The following is an 18,813-nucleotide window of genomic DNA, read 5'->3' as shown; positions in this document are numbered from 1 at the left end:
GTTTAAATGCACATGTTTATTACTCTTCCAGGAATCCATCCTGGTTCCTCTGGTACTTTTAGAAGGATGCTAAAACTAGAAAGCCAGTGTTATGATACTACTGTCTTTGTATTTCATTGGTTCCAAGTCACTAATACCATTGTTCTTTGCACCACACCACTTGACTGAAGACCTAAACAGTATTTTCTGAAAATGGAAAAAAAAAAAATCAGTAATAAAATTTATACAGGAATTTTAAAAGCAAACCCTGAATGATCCATGAACAATTTAGGCCTCATTAATCTAGGACTCAGTTTTCAGAGATACTTGATTTCTGGTAGGTACCACAGGTCGTCTTCATGTAGCGCTATAATCCACCCTGGCCTCTAAGCATTTTGTTACTTAGGAGGCAGGCAGCTGCTGGACGTGTGCCTCACATGCTGGCGGGTGTTTCATTTTTCTGCAACACGGCTTTCATGGAAGTCTATACAAGCAACCAATTCCCCAGCTTTAACTGGCTTTATAGGCAGACTATTAACTTGATTTTCAGTTCCTTATGAGTCACAGGCACTAATAGAAACATCACAAGTAACAGTTGAAAAAATTTGAGCAAGTAAAGGCAATGTCTCCTCTTAGTGGGTTTATTGCCCTTAGCATTTTATGACATTGGCTCATGTTTTAAGGTGACAGAAAGTATGCTACATACATAAAAGGCAGAGGGAACACATTTTCATTTGGTTAGTTTTTCATCATATGTGACTTCTAGAGTTTGAGTAAGTTAAAATTATGTGTATACTAAGGCCAGATTTAGAATTGATGTAATAAGGAGAGTTTGAAAGTACATGACTACTGCTTTGTATAGTTCTTACCCCATTTAAAGCAGCACTTGCTTTGGAAATTTCAACTCTGTTGGTGAAATCAGACTGCAGGTTCTGATATTGATTTATCAAGTTTGTAATAAGGGTGCTGATCAAATTGGCACAGTTAGCTTCAGAAAACACTTGACCTTGAACCTGAAAAAGATGATTGTAAAAAAAATTCTCCAAAAAACCAACATAATGAAAACACAGCCATTAACTAACTGGAAGTAACAAGTTGAGTTTCCAACTTGTGACATACCTTTAGAAGAAAATGTGTCATGAATGTGTAGACAATGTTGTTGTTTAGAAAAGTTCTTTCATCCATTAAGATGCATTTTATATATTCTGCAAAAACAGGATCTTCACACAAAAGCTTGATGCAGTTTTTTGACATAGCAGACTAAAGTGGGGGGAAAAAAGCACTGATTGGTTGAGCACTGAAATAAGTGCAAGTCTTAAATACACTGCTTATGATAGATATACATCCAAAGTCACTTAACATCTTATTGGAAAAACCACTTCCCTTTGGCCATGCCATGCGGCTTGTGGAATCCTAGTTCTCAAATCAGGGATTGAAGCTGGGCCCTCAGCAGTGAAAGCACAGTGTCCTAACCACTAGGCCACCAGGGGAATTCCCAGAAAAGCCACTTTTACTGGGTTGGTCGAAGCGTTCATTCAGGTTTTCGTGTAAGATGTTATAGAAAAACCTGAACAAAATTTTTGGCCAGCCCAATACTTTAATCTACTCAACTCTTGGTTACAATTATACTCCCAATAACTTAAATGAGTAAGTGTTAAGAAGAGACTTGTAAAAAGTCTGAAAGGCGAAACTGAACAAATACATTTTAAAAGAAATGCAGCCTTATTATCTACCATTGAGTTAATAAGGACTGGAAAAATAAGACAAATGGGATGATGTTTTCAGGGGAAAAGAGATAACCAAACCACCCACAGAGAAAAGATTTTAAGAAATTTTATTCCCTAAAATGAGTTAAAACTTGCACTATATAATGTCATAACAATAGTAATTTGTTTGGTAAATCCCTTTCCCCTACACCTTCATAAATATTGCAATGATAAACAGCAAACCTCTTTTCCTAATTGTCTCACATAGAAATCAGTGGGTCCCAAATATAGAAATTGTACTAAAATTTGGTTTTCCTGTTTTCAAATGGTCATGGCTCTTAAACACAAGTAGTATGTCTTTAAGTATATTCCCTAGATTATTTATACATGTTTTAATAATAACATCATTTACGTGGAAGAAAAAATGGATTATTTTTTTAAAATAGGACAAAGTTTAGATAATACTGTACATGCATATACTTGTTGTAAGTAAACTGTTTAAGGTCAACCCAAGAAATTAGGAGTCAAGTACAACTGGCACCCAGGTTTTCAGATCCTTGGTGTCAGGAAAATCTGTCTTACTCTACCAGTAGTAACAGTCTCTGCCTATGATTCCTGCACAGTACAGATGGCTTTTTCTATAGGGCTGCTAGGGGCTTTGGAAGCTTGAGGTGGTCTGACTTTGTTTTAAGGGAAGTTGGGGGCGGGGGGGCATGCTGATGAATTTTGTGGGAAAAAAGCCAAGAGAGTAGTGCAGTGCAGCAGCAGATAAAGCAACAGAGAAGCGACAGGCAGTGGCAGAACACAGAAACCAAAGAAAGCAACCACCGAAATAAAGAAGAATGAAAACAGCAGCAGCAAGTGGCAGAGTTGGCGGGGGGAGGCTAGATATCTGTTCCAATTTACTGAATCAACCACTCAGCTCAGAAGTCAACCAGCAAGTTGTTTTCTGTGTGTTTACTATGTAATACTATGCCATATGACTAGCCTATCAAAGATTCCTAGTATAGAAAACAAAATGACATTTCTTTAGGAATACAGATGACTCAGGTAGTCTTTAGACTTGTGAAATTCACAGTTTGGGACAGGGAGGCAGAGAATCAACTATTACAGTACCATGTGACATGTATCCATTAGGAGAGCACACAGCATGCAACAGCCTGGACAAGAGGCTGGACCAGACTCAAAGTATTCTGGGTGCTAAATGTGGGTAAAAGTCCATGCCAAAGGAATCAATCAACTCACATCATCTTCTGGAAATAGGCAACACACTCAGGCAAGAAACTGGAAGTTTTTTTCAGAGTCTAAAGAGTAGGGTCCTTTATGCCTGATCCAAGGATGAGCCAACCCTTAGAATCAATCTGATTTCCTCCTCTTTCCCCACCATTCTTCCTCCACAATTTAACAAGCATTGTTTCGGTGCCTACATTAAGGGGTTGGCTCTTAGACTTAAGATAGGAAGGGTACAGTGTTTGCTGTTCTCAATGAGACTGCTAATAAGAAAACAAGTGCACCAGACTCCAAAAACTGCTCTGAGGTCATAGGTAAGCGAGAGGTAGTGAACAGTCTGCTGAAATGTTTTCTGTTAGAGGTTTTGAAATGGTGGCAAGGAGAAGAAACAGGAGAGGTGAGGAAGACCAAGAAGTGGCACATGGCTTCTTATCCTAATAGCTCCCTGTCTCAGACTTTCACAACTATTTATACTGACCTTTAAATGAGGAATTCAACTAAAAACAGCTTGTGTGAAATATCCTTTGTGATAACAAATGTATGGAAAAAGAAAATTTCACAGGGCGACTAGATGTCCATTGCTTAATAGTTATTTTTTCTATTAACAGTGTCTTACCTACCAAGATTTGAAAACATCCCCAATTTCTAGCCAATTTTCAACCCAGTGTTCCTAAAATTACTGACCACCTGTTTGGATAAGATGAAACACCAAGTCATCTAAAACTCATTTTCTTTACCTGAGTCTGGCATAGCTCAGTCCAAAGTTTGGGGAACAGTGCAAGATGAAGTGGCAAACCTTCATAGGCAACTAGGACACCTAGTATTTGAAAAGAAACCAGAATAGGTTATAATTATAAATTACACTACTGAGATATTAAACTCTGCAGGTACAATAAATAGTATGGCTATTTCTAGTCATAACTGCATATTTTCTATGTTTTAGAAATACGTAAAGTATTTAAAGGGGAAGAATTCATTCCAATGTTTTAACCAGTGAAATAATTTTTAGAGTTCAGTATACTTTGACTTCATTTATCTCCCATACCTCATTCCTAGAAGGACCTTCGACAACTTAAACCAATTCAGGTTTTTGAGAATCAGAATTTTATCTGGGACAATAAAATTTACTGCAAGTGGTTCCAAAGCTTTCTTGGGTTAAGTTACCACTCCGCATATTAGATCATATTACATGGAATTGCTAGAGTGCAGTGGGGACAAGGGGTACAAGTTCAAACAGGATGTGAAGAAGTAGGAAACACATCATTCTCTCCTCTCTTATCTTGTTTCTCCAAGGATAAGATGAATGCCTTTGTAGTAGATTTAGGTAAATTCTGCTCTAACAGCCCCTAGCCTCGTCCCCAGGACCCTTCGGGTGGATCCCACTTAGCTGCTGTATGTCAGCATCTTACTTGAAACGTCCAAGGTTTTAACTTTTCTTTCTCTTGACTATTCCAGATATCAAATGTTTCATTAAGAAATTAGTTCACCTAGCCCCTGCTATCCTCTCTCTCTCTCAAAACACTGAAGTTGTAATGCCACAGTCAGTCATAAGTAAATTTTCCATCCTCCAACACTCCCATCCCCCAAGGAAATCATGGAGGAGAAATATAATACAAGTTATCTTCCTACAGTTAAAAAAATTATGAGAAACAGCTCAAGTTGGCAAACATTTTCAGTACAGGGCCAAATAGTAATTACAGGTTCCCCCAATTATGAAACTTTTCATAAGCTGAAACATCAAGTGAAAAAGCAATTTACCTTTTTCCATAAAAGCAAAAATCCCCTTTGCATTTCTTTCAGTTAGCAACAAGAGGTACTAAAGGTATTTCATAAAAGTGAAGTGACATAAAGCAAACTTTCAAAAATTTGGGAATACCAGTATTTTAGTCTTTGTAGGCTATTTAACTGTTGCAACTGCTCCACTGACAGCACTAAATGAATGGGTGTGGCTGGTCTTTCAATAAAATGTTATTTAAGACATTGAAATTTGAGTATTGTGTAATTTTCATGTATATCACAACATACTCAAAATCTCAGAAAAAAATTAAAAATTGTAAAAACTCTTCTTAGCTTGCAGGCAGCTCACTGGTTGTTCAAAACAGGCAGCACACAGGTTACTGTTTGCCAACCTCTGTATTAGACTACGGGTCTGAGAAAACCTCAGAGAAACCAGATCAGTCATTCAGTTTAATCGTCGAAGGATGCCTAGACTCCCTTTTGTGGGAAAGCCTACCTTTTATTTTCCTGTCAAGATTAATTCCATTTTAAAGAACCAAAGAAACTCTCACCTTTCTCCATTATCCTAACCTAATCTGGCTGGGATTGGAGGCATTTGCCAATCACAACATCACAATACACAGAAGCAAACAAAGGCATGTCATCAACACTGATGGCTACAGAGAATAAAATTCCTATGTTCCCATGTTTCAGCATTATAATTATTCATAAAAGTACAGCAGGGATTGGCAATAGGCCCATGGCCCATTTTTTCTGGCCCCTTCACAGAGTCTGCCAACCCCTGAACTAGAGGTTGCCCTGACATAAACCCTCTGTGAAAGCAGGCTTTAACTACAATTTAAGATCCTCTAGACTTTATTCCTATTTTCCACAACTACTAAAAAGCTAGCACTACCACAAAAACAACAGCAAAAAAACAGAGGCCTTCTATGATGTAAGATTGTTTTCAAATAATATTGATTCAAATATGTTTATTTTACAAGTGCAGAATGGAATAAACATACTAACATCTATTGTGCTAGGTAAGTCAGACAATCATATTTAATTTTCTCATCAACTTTGGGAGGTGTTATGTTACCCTCATGTTCCCCACTGTTTTGAATGAGGAAATGAGGCTCAGAGAAATCACTAATCTGCTCAATTTCATCCCCAAAGCCAGTGAGTGATACAGCTGTATCTATCCCAGACTTAGATATCTGAGTCTAAAGCCCACCATCTTTTCAATAATCAGTTTCCCAAGCTTTAGCCATCCATGTATAATTTTCATCACTGTTTTCATATCTGTCCATCTTCTCTGTTTACTTGATAACTGTGCTTTAGATTCATTCAGAGAAGCTAATCCTATGTTGTCCTTGTCCTAGGCAATATAACATCCAGGACAATCATGCATTTGGTATGAATTATTTACTTTTGTAATACAGTAAGATCTATTTCTTAACATGAAAATTATTTTCTCTGGGCCATCTTGTACATTACATTCTGGAAAACACTGCCACCCACAGTGAGCTAAAGACACCTCTTTCACATCCTAATTCCCTACTGAGCTTGCACCTTTGGAAGGAAGGCCATCCCTTCAAAGCAGGAGCTCAGTTTCTTTCTAGCATTTTCACAAAGCACCAAGGATAAGGTGTATCTAGGCTCTACTAATTTAAGGTAGAGGCCAATGCCATCCTAGTCCACACACTCCTCCTCCAATAGGGGTATCTCACTTACTGGGTGCAAAGCACAGGGAGATGCAATCACCAGCATTCATAGGCACGTTTCCAAGCCTTACCTCAGCAAACAGGATGGGCAGGCCTAAAACATACTGGTTCCGGTATTATCACTCATCTTTCTCAATCCTGTGACTTTGGGCATCCTTAACAAGGGTCCTTACTCCACCCCGTTCCCACCCACGAAGGAACCATGTTCAACAATGAAGAGCTATTCCAAATATATTTTTTCCTCAATAGTGGCACCTTATACTGTAGAAGCTGTTGGGTGTGTTATGTAAAAGAAAAATCTTTTAAAGACAGCTTTTGTAGGTAAAATGGTAATACATATGGTTGCTGTGAGGATGAAATATTTTATATGTATATTTACTAGTTAGGGTCTCTATCCAGCTTTCTATAGGAGTATTTATCCCATTCAAGCATTACTCATGGGAAGTGGGAGCTCTGGCCAATGGATGGAAGCCCACAGCTAATGCTCCACTGCAAGACTGAATCAAGACATCTTAGCCTGAGAATATCACATTTAATTCTTCTAATTCCCCTATTTCTGACTTCATATCCACTAAGCAAACTATTGTTTACTCGGCTTCCCATGCAGGTTACAGGGGAAAATCTGCTAGCCCTACCATGTAACTTTCAGATTGCTATGCTCATTCTTCTTTGTAAATTAACAGACTGGTAACCAAACCCTAAATTATACATATGTCTATTAAACATAATGATTCTATATGACCTCATATAGGTGGATGTGCCCTTGGATGGATAAAAGCTGGCTTCATTCATCCTAAGAAGCCTTTGGGGAAACAGCTAAATGAGCTGTTTCTCCAATAAGTATCACCTTGATATCAAAAAAGCTGAAAGATGATCAACAGTTGTGCTTTCATATTGAATTTTAATCTGTTTACTTACATACTTACATCAACTATATTAATTTAATTCTAGAAACTTTGAAGATTATGGATGTTCTAGGTATATCATGTTACTTGCAAAAAATATTTTAAACCACCTTTCACTTATTAAAGTATTAAGAAAGCTTTCAAAAACTAATGTCAAGGTGATTTTTGCTTTGTGTCTAAAAATGAAAATTATGAAATCTAGGGATTTGTTTGGAGAAGGCAATAGCACCCCACTCCAGTACTCTTGCCTGGAAAATCCCATGGACGGAGGACCCTGGAAGGCTGCAGTCCATGAGGTCGCTAAGAGTCAGACGACTGAGCGAATTCACTTTGACTTTTCACTTTCATGCATTGGAGAAGGCAATTGCAACTCACTCCAGTATTCTTGCCTGGAGAATCCCAGAGACGGGGGAACCTGGTGGGCTGCTGTTTATGGGGTCACACAGAGTCGGACACGACTGAAGCGACTTAGCAGCAGCAGGGATTTGTTAGTTTAATTTTACTTGAATATCTTATTAATCTGCATGTGCACTACTAAGGTACCTAAAAAACTCAGTATGATTAGGGTTTGCATTACCAATTTTCTGTTTTGGAAAAAACTTTCCTCAAATGTAAGATCAATGCATGATCATTACAAATAAGTTGTATTTAACCTAGAAAATAAAAGCATCCCATAATTTTATCCTTAGTTAAGAATATAATCCTCTTTTTTAACATGTACTGATCTTCCCCCTTGTTCATAAGAATGTGGTCATATTCTGTATTTTCCAATTTGCTTTTTCATGTGATCCAAAGTTATTTCCTATCATTTTATTTTAAAGACTATATTATACAAATGAACTTAACTAAGCTGCTATTGACAGACATTTGGGTTTTTCCCAGTTTTACCCAATACAAACCAAGTTAAAATAAACATCCTATGTATGTTACTATATATTTAATGAGTAGATTTAGGGTGGATCCCCAGATCTGGTATTGCTTGGGCAAAGGGCATGAACAATCTAAACTTCCTCTCCAAACCAACCCCATTAATAGACCTCCTCTTTGCCAAACTGTAGTATCATCCAAACTTTACCTCATAGTTGGGAGGGTGGGAGTAGAAATAACTGTTTACTTTAATGTTCTTTACCATCTTACTGAATCCTAAAAACTCTTTGTATACTGGTATTCCTAGCCATTTATCTGATAAGAAGGCAAATATTTCACTCATTAGCTGTATGTATTTTAATTCAATTCATGGCATTTTCAACATGTAGTATTTTCAATTTTCATGTAATAAAAAATTTCAATTTCTTATTTATTGTTTCTGGGTTTTGTGTCCTGCTTACATGGTCCTTCAAATCTCAAGACAGTATTCATATGATCCTATGTTTTTTATTTAATATTTCTAGGATTTTATTTTTCACAATTAAATAATCCTCCTAGGATGTATTTTGGTCTAAGGAGCAAAGATGGTATTAAAATCTTGCCTCTCCTCTCCCAGAAAGCTACCCAATATCTCAATACTACCCATTTTCGACTAATCTGGTGTGTCATCTTTATTATCTACCAAATCCTTGTGTATCCTTATGTTTGTTTTGGGGCTGTTTTTCTGCTGTTCCATCCATGTGTTTCCATAGCTGCAATGTATGGTTTTAATCATTAGTTTTAGTCATTCCTTGGGTATTAATGGGGTACTGGTTCCAGGAGCCCCCAATGCTTAAGACCCTTATATAAAATGGTAATACAATGATTACAGTGGAAATTTCAATCCACAGTTGGCCTTCTGAGGATACGGAGGATATTTACATAGGTGCTGCTGTGCTTCATGGCTCAGTTGTGTCTGACCCTTTGCGACCCCACAGACTGTAGCCTGCCAGGCTCCTCTGTCCATGGGGATTCTCCAGGCAAGAATACTGGAGGGGGTTGCCATGCCCTTCTCCAGAGGATCTTCCCGACTCAGGGATAGAACCCAGGTCTCCCACATTGCAGGCATATTCTTTACCCTCCCTCTGAGCCACCAGGGAAGCCTATTTACATGAGAAAGAGGAGAAAATAAACCCATACTTGCTGTTTTTATGTTAAAAAAAAAAAAAAGAATAAAATTTTTACATATCAAAATACTGCAGTTTCAGACACACTAGTATTATTTCACTTGGCAATTGGCAGCTTTGTTCATATTCCCTGGATTCTCTCCCAACTTTGTCCTTTGTCTCTTCTATCCCCATGCCTGACTGTCCTCACTTCAACAGCACTTCAACCCTCCCCTCTTGTTGCCAAATATAGTTTCTTGAAGAGACTATACAATTAAAACTCCTTATCAACTCTCTGCTTCCCATCCCAGTTGTTAATGTGGGCTTTGCTTTCTCAAGCTCTCTCATTGCCTCTACCCTGGAAATAGTTATTTCAGCTAGAAGACTGGGACATAATCTCTCCATTTTTAAGAAGCATAAGGAAAGCAATGCTTTTAGTTCTTTGTTTTACTTCATATCCAAAATAATGTCCAATTTTCTTCATTAAGATATAACCATGAAAAATTTCTTTTCCTGCTCAATTTGTTAAAGGTTTCGGTTTATATATATGTAGAGCTGTCCTATGCAATACAGTAGCCACAAGTCACATCTGCTATTTAAAATTCATTTGGTTAAAATAAAAAATTCAGTTCCTTAATTACATTTCAAGTTCTGAACACACACATGGTCAGTGGCTATCATACTGTGGATGGTGATGCAGTTGGAGAATATTTCCATCCTGCTAGAAAATTCTAAAGAACAGTCCTATGTAGGGAACTAAACACCATGAGCCAGCATAAATGTGCTTCCTGAGTGTTAAGTGATGAGGAGCATAAAGTAAGATGAAAGTTGAGTCAGCTAATGGGATGGCCAGGTATGTGTCCTTTCTTTCCCTCCCTCTCCTATGTTTCCCAGAACTGTCTATTTGTGTTAGTGAAGAAGACAGTCTCACAGGGTGAAACATTCATTATTTCAAGTAGATAAGACAGCTCCTCACTTAACTTTTGGTATAAATCACATGGACACAATTACTAAGAACTTTTCTTGAGGTTAACATCTTTCTAAGTCTTCCTCCTTATCTGGGAGCAAGACTGTCTTATTAGAACTCCTGGGTATTTCCCTACACTTGATCGTTGTCACTGCTAGATTTCAGCTTTTTATAGCCAAGTGCCACAACTCAATTATATAATCATGAAATGGCCGATATGAACATATCCTCATCTGCCCACTCCCCGATCTTCAGCCACATATATAAAAAACTAGCTAATGGTAGCAGGTGGAAGGAACACCCTTTCAAATCTGAAGACATTCTAATCACTTACCAATAAGCTGGTTTTTCTGAAGAGAAATTATCCCTGACAGTTGTTACCACTTCCTTCTTGGATAACAAAATCTAATGTATGTTCACATCTTTGGCCCTATCTATAATGGATCAAAACCTTTGCCAAAGGAAGGAGGGGGTTGTGACTGAGAAGGAGCACAATACATAACTTTCAAGGTGTTATATTACTTCCAGGAAGTAATATTCTACTTCTTGACCTGGATGGTGGTTCCATGAGAATTTCACCTCCCATGCTCTTGACACAAAAACTATGGTACAATGGAGAGGATCCTGGGCCATCCCTAAAGGTAATAGACTCATACGACACACAGAGCCTGAGAACTCTGGAGATCTTAAGACACGGGACATGTGGAGGGCTACATTTCTTCTAAAGACTTATCAGCTAGAAAAAGTCACCCAAAGGGAGCAGTCTTCTAAGAGCTCTCAGCTGCATCCGCAGAGAGACAATATTACATAAAAATAATTCAAGGTTTTCCCCTTTTATAATTCACTGATTTTTTTTTTTTCTATTTCTCATATCTTCCTTTTCAAATTCCCCTTCTCACTCATCCCTCTATTTTATGAGACTTACCTCCTAATTTACTCATATATGCACCTCTGCTTCACCCTGGCAAGTCCACTTAGCTTGCTCTTGGTGTTTCCAGCTCCAAAGCACAGCTGGCACTATTGATCTTATCTTATCCTCTAGATCAGGGCTGGGGAAGTCCATCTCTCTAAGTCTGCCTCCCTAAACAGAGCAGTTTTTGGTTTTTAAATTCTGCTGGGCAGATGGAGGAGGACTTGGGCTTCTATGTACAAAAGTGATGAGCCTATTCCACACTCCTTTATAAGCCAGCTGAAACTCTGGGCAGAACTATTCAATGGAAACCAGTAAGTTGGTGTTTTCTTAAAAAAATAAAAATGTTCCCAAGAATAATTAATATTTTTCAACATTCACTTTAAAAAAGAAAAAAAGGATTGGCTCATTTTTTTCCTCCCCTTCCTAAATGGCTAGGGGCTTAAAATAATTCAGTGGAATTTACTGCTCATCTTTTATACTTACTCAGCTTAACTAATGTTTCAGTAAATTTTTCACAGTTGATTGCAACTCGGCATAATAGATGGATGAATTGATGATAAGAAAAGAAGTAGTCTAGCAGCATACGATCATAAACGTCATCTTTGCCCTGAAGGTTAAAGATGATAAAATGGTTGCACTTAAATTGTATAATAAATTAAAGAGCATATTTTGTGCAAATGTAATAAATTTAACTAAAAAGCTGATTAAATATTTAAATTCTATAAGAACCTAGTTTTAAATTCCAAGTTTCTATTAATGTTATTAAGATCTTAATTGTCACAAGTTTATTTTCAGTGTGCAAATGTTATCAATTAAAATTACCCCTTATTTCTATATACTTTAATAAAGTAAAACTACTGTAGGATTTTAAAATGTGACACTTGAGTTCTACAGACATATCATCAAGAAGAGTGAATTAAATTTGATTTTTGAAATAAATTTCAGATTATTTCTGAAATGGTTTCTACTGTATTAACTATTTTAAATATTTTATTTAATACAAACTTCTTAAATGCATTTAAGATCCAAAGATAGTGGGCAAGAGAGAATGTGAATAAAGTGGGTGAGGAAAGATAAATTAGTGAAAAAATTGTTTATAAAGTCTTAGAACTAAGATAAATTATCCTGTGTCGATGTTCCCTCTCTCTATAATTTAGAATTAGCTCTATTTTAGAATAAGTATTAGAGAACCAGAATCAGGCTACAAACGATGATAAATTCATCAATCAGTGATAATTAGGCTTAGGTCAAAGAATTATAATTAAAGGGCAGTAAAAGGAGTCATTGATTATATGGTGAAATATAAACAGTAGTCAGTACCTAACTTGACCTTTCAGATTTAGATACATGACCCATTTACAATTTAGCCTAGTGACAAATACTAATGAGACTTTCTGTTAGGATATTTTTTGAAGGGCAAAAAAAACTTACTACTTGTGCTTATTATTGATTTTGCAAATATTCAACCAACATTTCAGAGCAGGAAAAAGTCCAAATGAGTCTAATCTCCTTAGGATCCAGAAAATGATCATTTAAATCTAATATATTCATAATGGCCAGAGGGGAAGTTCTAAATTACTGTGTACTAGAGAAACATGGTTTTCCTGGCATCCCAACATACCTTACTGGTTTCCACCATTGTGGGCAAGAGGCACATATTGAGTTCAGGGCGCGGAGGCCGAATATTGCTTTTCCCTCCTATTAGCTTGATATTTTCTCGACAAGGGAAATAAGGTCCAAGAGACACTAAGACATTAAAAGTGTACAATAAGAATAAATGGAAAAAATAAATCTCCATGTTTCAGTGTGCAGAAAGATTAAATGCCAACCATGTCAAGCACTGTGCTAGATGAATACATACTTGGTATATTACTGTGATGATAAGTACAATGGTTGTGCTGTAGAAATGGAACCAGAGTATGAAGAAAGTCATGGGGACTCAAAAGCACAAGTTCCTTGAGGACATCTGAAAATAAAAACACAATGTTGGCATTAAAAACTGGAGTGTGGACCTGCTATCTTCAAATTCACCAGTCCTACTGGAGTAATTGATGGTAGTGTGGCAGCTAACAAGTTTTAATGAGTCTCACACTGTCTGAGCTCTCAGCCCCAGGACAAACTGTCTGATGCTTAACCAAAAATGGATCCACAGAGTTATTAACCACAACAGGGCATCATTAAGAAACCGAAGTTTAAAACTTAAAAGAAGCATCAGGGACAAGTACAATGGAGGAAATATTTAATGCACACTGATTATGTTTCTTCATAAAATCAACCAAAGCAAGGTTTGAAATTCTTTGGATCTGCGAATCCTTCATCAACTTTGAAGTAACCCTCTCTTCTTGATGGAGCAGTACAGGCCAATAACTCTACAGAACATCAGGCGACCTGCCAAGATTAACTGCTCATATATATCTACCATTTTGAGAAACTATAAACAAATAGCTACAGTCTCTAAAGATGACTTAAATGGCCTATGACATAAAAAAAAAGAAATGCAGTATGAATTTAAACCAAGGGTTTCCTTTAATAGATATAAATTATCATTTCATTATAAATATGCAATTAATAAAAAGCTAAAATACTCAGGAGTCCAAGAACAGCTACTAGGAAGTATCTCTAGACAAAAAGACTCACTGAAATAATCACCCCAACTCTTTACAACGTCAGTTCTAATCTGTAAACATCTGCATGATTCTACACTGTTTATATAGATTGGAAGATTTCAGAGCTGGAAGAGATCTAACCTTAGGTCAGCATGCCCAGATATATGAAGTGACCTGGCGTATGATGACATAGTTAATTACTGATATGTTAAGAAACAGAATTCTATTTTCTTAAGAGTCTGCTGGCCAGTGTAAGTCACTCGTAGAAAGTACAAATGTCTTCCAAACTCTACAGAACTAACATTACATCTTATATACACACACACACACACACAGGATCCCATAAAAATGTTCTTCCATTAGGCTCTTACACAGGTTTATTTTCCAGGTAACTTACCTATACAGGCATTTCTAAGTTCTGGAGGGCTATAGGAATTAAGAAGAGTTAACAGTTTATGGGCAAATTCAATTCGCTCCTGCCACTGGATTAACGCTTGCTTCACGTCTGGAAACACAAAAGCATACGTAAATATGCCATCTGAAGTCAAACTTCTTCACAATTATTTTCTGTTGTAAACTACAGAATGCTAAGACTAAAACATTCAAATTTATTACATAAACATCTTTAGTGAAAGCTAAGTGATTATTTTTATAAGATAGCTACTATTGTTAAACTTGCTAGATTTCTTAAAACACATATTTTAGTGATTGTATGTCCCATTTTCTAGAAATTCACCTACATTTCAAAGTTTATATGATTTTTACAGGGACACAAGAGGTAACTGTTTTATAGTTATTTCTCTTGAAAATAAATGATCTAATCTAAGCCATGGAAGTTTCCAGCTGGAGAACCTTCACAAATACTCATGTTGTTACTGTGCTTGGAAATATTTTCCAGTCTCCTAAATCTTTTTTTTTTTTTAATATTTTATTGGAGGATAATTGCTTTACAATATTGGGCTGGTTCCTGCCATACATCAACATGAATCAGCCACTAGCATGCTTGCCTATTTTTAAGGCACGAATAAAGAAAATAAACAAGAACATTCCAGCTTTACATCAGGAGGTCACAAACATTTTCCTAATGGTTAGCTAACATCAGCCTTGTAAAGACAAATTCTCTGAAGCATGTGGTTTAAAAAGTCTTATTTCACTCTTTAATTGTTAAACTAATAAAAATAAGTAGGATTAAGCAAACCTTTTCTCTGAAGATATGGGCGTGTAGACTTCAAAACTGAAAGGAATATTGACAGAAGTTCTACTAAGTCTCCAGTCACATGGCAAGCTGTGGCTTCATGATACATCATGTGCAGTGTGTTGAAAGACTACAAGTGATTAAAAAAAATAAAAACTTCATTCCACTTTTACTTTATGGAGCCACAAAATTATACCACTCATCCTCTATGACATGTTTTCAGACTCAGACTATGAGTGTGCCTATGTGCACAAAGCAAATGTATCTGCTTTCTACCTACAAGTCAAAGACCCCCATTCAGCTCTTTTAAAGCACAGAACAGACCTCACTCTCAGAGTCTGATATTTTGTGTTTACATTTTACTTTGAACAAATAATTTATTTAATTAGACTTTTACGGGGGAGGGGGTGGTGGTTTACTGTTTGCTCTAAGTACACATTTCTAAGACTGCAAGTTTCAAAGATTACAAAGCAGCAGTAACAACAGGAAGACTGGGGAGAACAGGCTACTGTTTTAACTAACTTTCCAGAGTTTCTATCAAAGACAAAGGTGAAACTGCTGTCAGTCATAGTAGGTCTAAAATAGTAGCAGTAAAATGGTAGGTCTAAAAGAGGTAAAAGAACTCCAAAGGTAAAATTCCTTTAATCATATTGGCTTGTTAAATCTTTTGATTCCTTTAACTGTACTAGCTAATGAAACCCTTGGTTTCTATTTCATTGTACACCAATGCATCATCTTCCTAATCTTGTCAAATCAGTTCACCATGGCCTATAAACTACTCACAATTCACAGGTGAAAATTCATAACCTAGAATCTGTGACAGTACATAATCTGAACAATGTACTCATGTGACATTTAATGTGTTAATTGTGAGGACAGAAATCATGACTATCTTGTTCACTGCTATATCCCCCGTGCCTAGCACAATGCCTGACAGAGTAGACGTTCAAACAGCTGTTGAAGAATTAAGTTCTCATTACTCTTCTTCACAAACTTTTGTTTTAGCCAGACAGACTTTGCTTTTGTTGAATACAACCAATACTTTCTTACCTTTGTGTTGATTAAATCATTTACGTTAATCCTTTTCTATTTTGTCTCTGCAGGTTCACATTCTTCAAAGCAGAGTTTCATATACTGTATCCTTATTCTATAATACCATCAACTGAAAAAACTATCCTACCTTTTAATTTTCATAGTGCCCTTGGTATGTACTCTTTAACCTTATCTCCATTATTAGACTAAAGGGTACGATGCACCTCCGTAGACTTAAAATCATCGTAAGAGTTGTGGATGTTCAGTAATTATGGGAAGAATGAACAGTTGATTTTTAACCACCTATAGCAGCCTCACTAGGTTCCTCTAATGAGGAACGCACATAAGCGCACTCTTGAGAAACTGTGTCAATTAAATCCTACAAATTTCATTCATTTCTAGTCCTACAAATGAAATGAATGTATGTAATTGTTATGGAAAAAGAAAACAGCATGCTTAGTACCATGATGTAGTTATTCTTAGAATATAAAGTAGCATTTACTGATTTGCATATTTAAAATCCAGACACCTATAATAAACTCTAAATATACACAAAAAAAGTTTTGGTGAGAACATTAAATTGGAATAAATCTATAGTAAAACACAATAAAGCATTTACCTCAGTCATCAGGATTAACCCTCGATTAAATACAACAAGAAGTCTGTCTTCATCAGATTCTAATAGTATTCTGAAGGCACTAGAAAAATACATAAAGTCCAGTTTGAGAACTCTGAATCAGAACAGAACACTTACGTGGTTGGCGGGTGGGGTGGGGGGTGGGGGGTCGGAGAATAAGTAAACTGTCATTTTGGTTCTCTACTTTCTTACCTAGAAAAAAGACAGCTACATCTAGGTCTTAGTAATTTAATAAAAAGATAATATTTAAAAAGAAATCTTCAATGCAACCTGGGCGGGGGACCCCAAAACTTCTGTTGGCGCTGAAAATAATCTACATAATAATCATCCATAAGTAGGTTCATTACTCTTATTAACAGACTTTCACTATTAGTACTGGAAACTGCTATTATACAGTACAGTCGGAAATTCTATTTTAGTGAGATGTTTTTCTTTCCTTTTTAAAAACAGTTATCAGGAAAACTCCAAATTTTCTTTTGAAAATAAGCTTTTAAGTAGCAAATCTTGGGAAAACAATGTTTCCAAATTAATGCTAAAATTTTGAAAGTTTCTTCAAAGAGTCTTGGCAAGTGCAGTTAATTTGATCTTACGTACTAACAAAGATTCAAATTTTAAGGTTTTCTGAAGAAGATAACCTTATCTATTGTGGGTTGATTACCTTAAGATTCCACAGTGTTCAAAAGAGTACTGCCAAAAAAATGTGTGTCTAATAAAAGACATCAGTCCCAAGTCTCAGATGCAATACACAGAAAAGAAGTTAATCTAGACTTTATTTCTACAGTTAAAGGGAATTAAGTGTAATTTGTAGCAGTTCCTTTATAGCTATTCAGTAATTTCTGAGCTCTGAACAATTAACTGTAAAGATGATATTTTGTTATTTTGGCTAATTCCTATAGTTGAAAAAGATAGATCTGGGCTAAATAAAAGGAAAGTATCTTAACAGTGAAACTTATTCAGAGATGGAGTAAGCTATCTAGAGGCCTCTAGAATTGAACTGTCCAAGCGTAAGTTAGGATGAACTGCCAAGAGAGAAGGATTCAAGCTTTAGGTGGAAGATCATACATTAAGGTTCCTTCCAACCCTAATGATTCTGATAAAACACACAGAGACAATCCAAATCAAAATAAAAACTATTCAAAAGCAGCTAGCTAGCTCTCAAAATACAAAGTCTGCCTAAGTGTCAAAAGGTTTAAATGCTTTCCCAATAACCTTAAAGAACTGGTAAACTTTCTCTTATATAAACAATTTAAATTATTCCTCTTTAAGTGTCAAAATGATGTTCCCTTACTTGGAAAAACAAAACAAAAACATCAAAAAAAATTTTTTTTACCTTATTAAAGTAGTCCAGCAGGACCGGCCATCTAAGCAACGTAAGTAACAACTTATGGTTGTTTTCTTAAACTGTTTAATATCTTCTAATTCTTCTTCTCTCATATCTGGCCTCTGAGCTATGAACAGTTGCATCAGGTTAAATAGTTCTTCTACTGCCTGAAAAGGGTAAAAAGCATAGTGATGACCTTTTAGCCCTATACCATTTTATAGTATCTGTTTCTCATTTGTAAGTGTTGTGCTCATTTAGCTAGCTCTTAAAATTATACAAATTAACTTAAATTGCAGTGGCATTCATAAACAATTAAAAAATCAGCAATGGATTCTATTTTAAAATTTTAATATATTACTTACTAGAAGAAAATTACCTTAAAATAGAATTTCAAGATTAAAACCTATAAGTAAATACAGTTCAACTATAGTCCTATTTAAATTACTAGTTTTGTAATGTCAAATATATGTTCCAGAGACGCAATGCCAATCTTTTGTCTCTTTTAAATGAGAAATTATTACTTTGTCACAAAGATTTCACACACCTCAATTACACCTGAATACCGTTTTTTAGAAACTCTTTGTGGCAATATTTAGAGTGATCTTTCCAGACTGACAGATGATCCAGTTCAAGCCACCTGATGATGAACCACTTTTGGTACTTATTATACTCACTTTCTTTATTATAGGCATTCTAACTTTCTTGACAAAAAATTAGATTATTCTTTCTGGGTAAGAAAAACAATTCACTATATTATGTCTAAAGGACAGTTAAGTTCCTTTATTCCTTCAACAGGAAAAAAGTACAGCACCCAATTCAAGGATACTAATATTTAAAATACCATTTACTACAGTCATGTGATTGAGCTTT

General features: G+C 36.0%; 1 protein-coding gene across 22 annotated transcripts in view; it reads right to left on the bottom strand.

Annotated features, from left to right (window-relative positions):
• The window catches only part of USP34 (ubiquitin specific peptidase 34), a 242,438-nt gene that overhangs the window by 2,154 nt on the left and 221,471 nt on the right, over window positions 1-18,813 (bottom strand). For 18 of the 22 annotated variants that reach the window (XM_086326450.1, XM_086326459.1, XM_086326463.1 and 15 more), the window contains 10 exons: window positions 17,953-18,110; window positions 16,605-16,683; window positions 14,957-15,083; window positions 14,156-14,263; window positions 13,014-13,118; window positions 12,774-12,898; window positions 11,636-11,759; window positions 3,653-3,732; window positions 1,099-1,239; window positions 849-992 (listed from right to left, as the gene is read on the bottom strand). In XM_086326450.1, coding sequence (XP_086182576.1) covers window positions 849-992; window positions 1,099-1,239; window positions 3,653-3,732; window positions 11,636-11,759; window positions 12,774-12,898; window positions 13,014-13,118; window positions 14,156-14,263; window positions 14,957-15,083; window positions 16,605-16,683; window positions 17,953-18,110 — 1,191 coding nt within the window. The remainder of the gene's footprint in view (window positions 1-848; window positions 993-1,098; window positions 1,240-3,652; window positions 3,733-11,635; window positions 11,760-12,773; window positions 12,899-13,013; window positions 13,119-14,155; window positions 14,264-14,956; window positions 15,084-16,604; window positions 16,684-17,952; window positions 18,111-18,813) is intronic. The other 4 variants (XR_015136757.1, XR_015136758.1, XM_086326457.1 and 1 more) reach the window with 2 other exon arrangements.

The sequence above is a fragment of the Bos grunniens genome, chromosome 11 (genome assembly GCF_055505025.1).
Source record: "Bos grunniens cultivar Pamir isolate PY7600 chromosome 11, Bosgru_T2T1.0, whole genome shotgun sequence".
NCBI lineage: Eukaryota > Metazoa > Chordata > Mammalia > Artiodactyla > Bovidae > Bos > Bos grunniens.
This window is presented reverse-complemented; position numbering and strand designations above follow the sequence as displayed.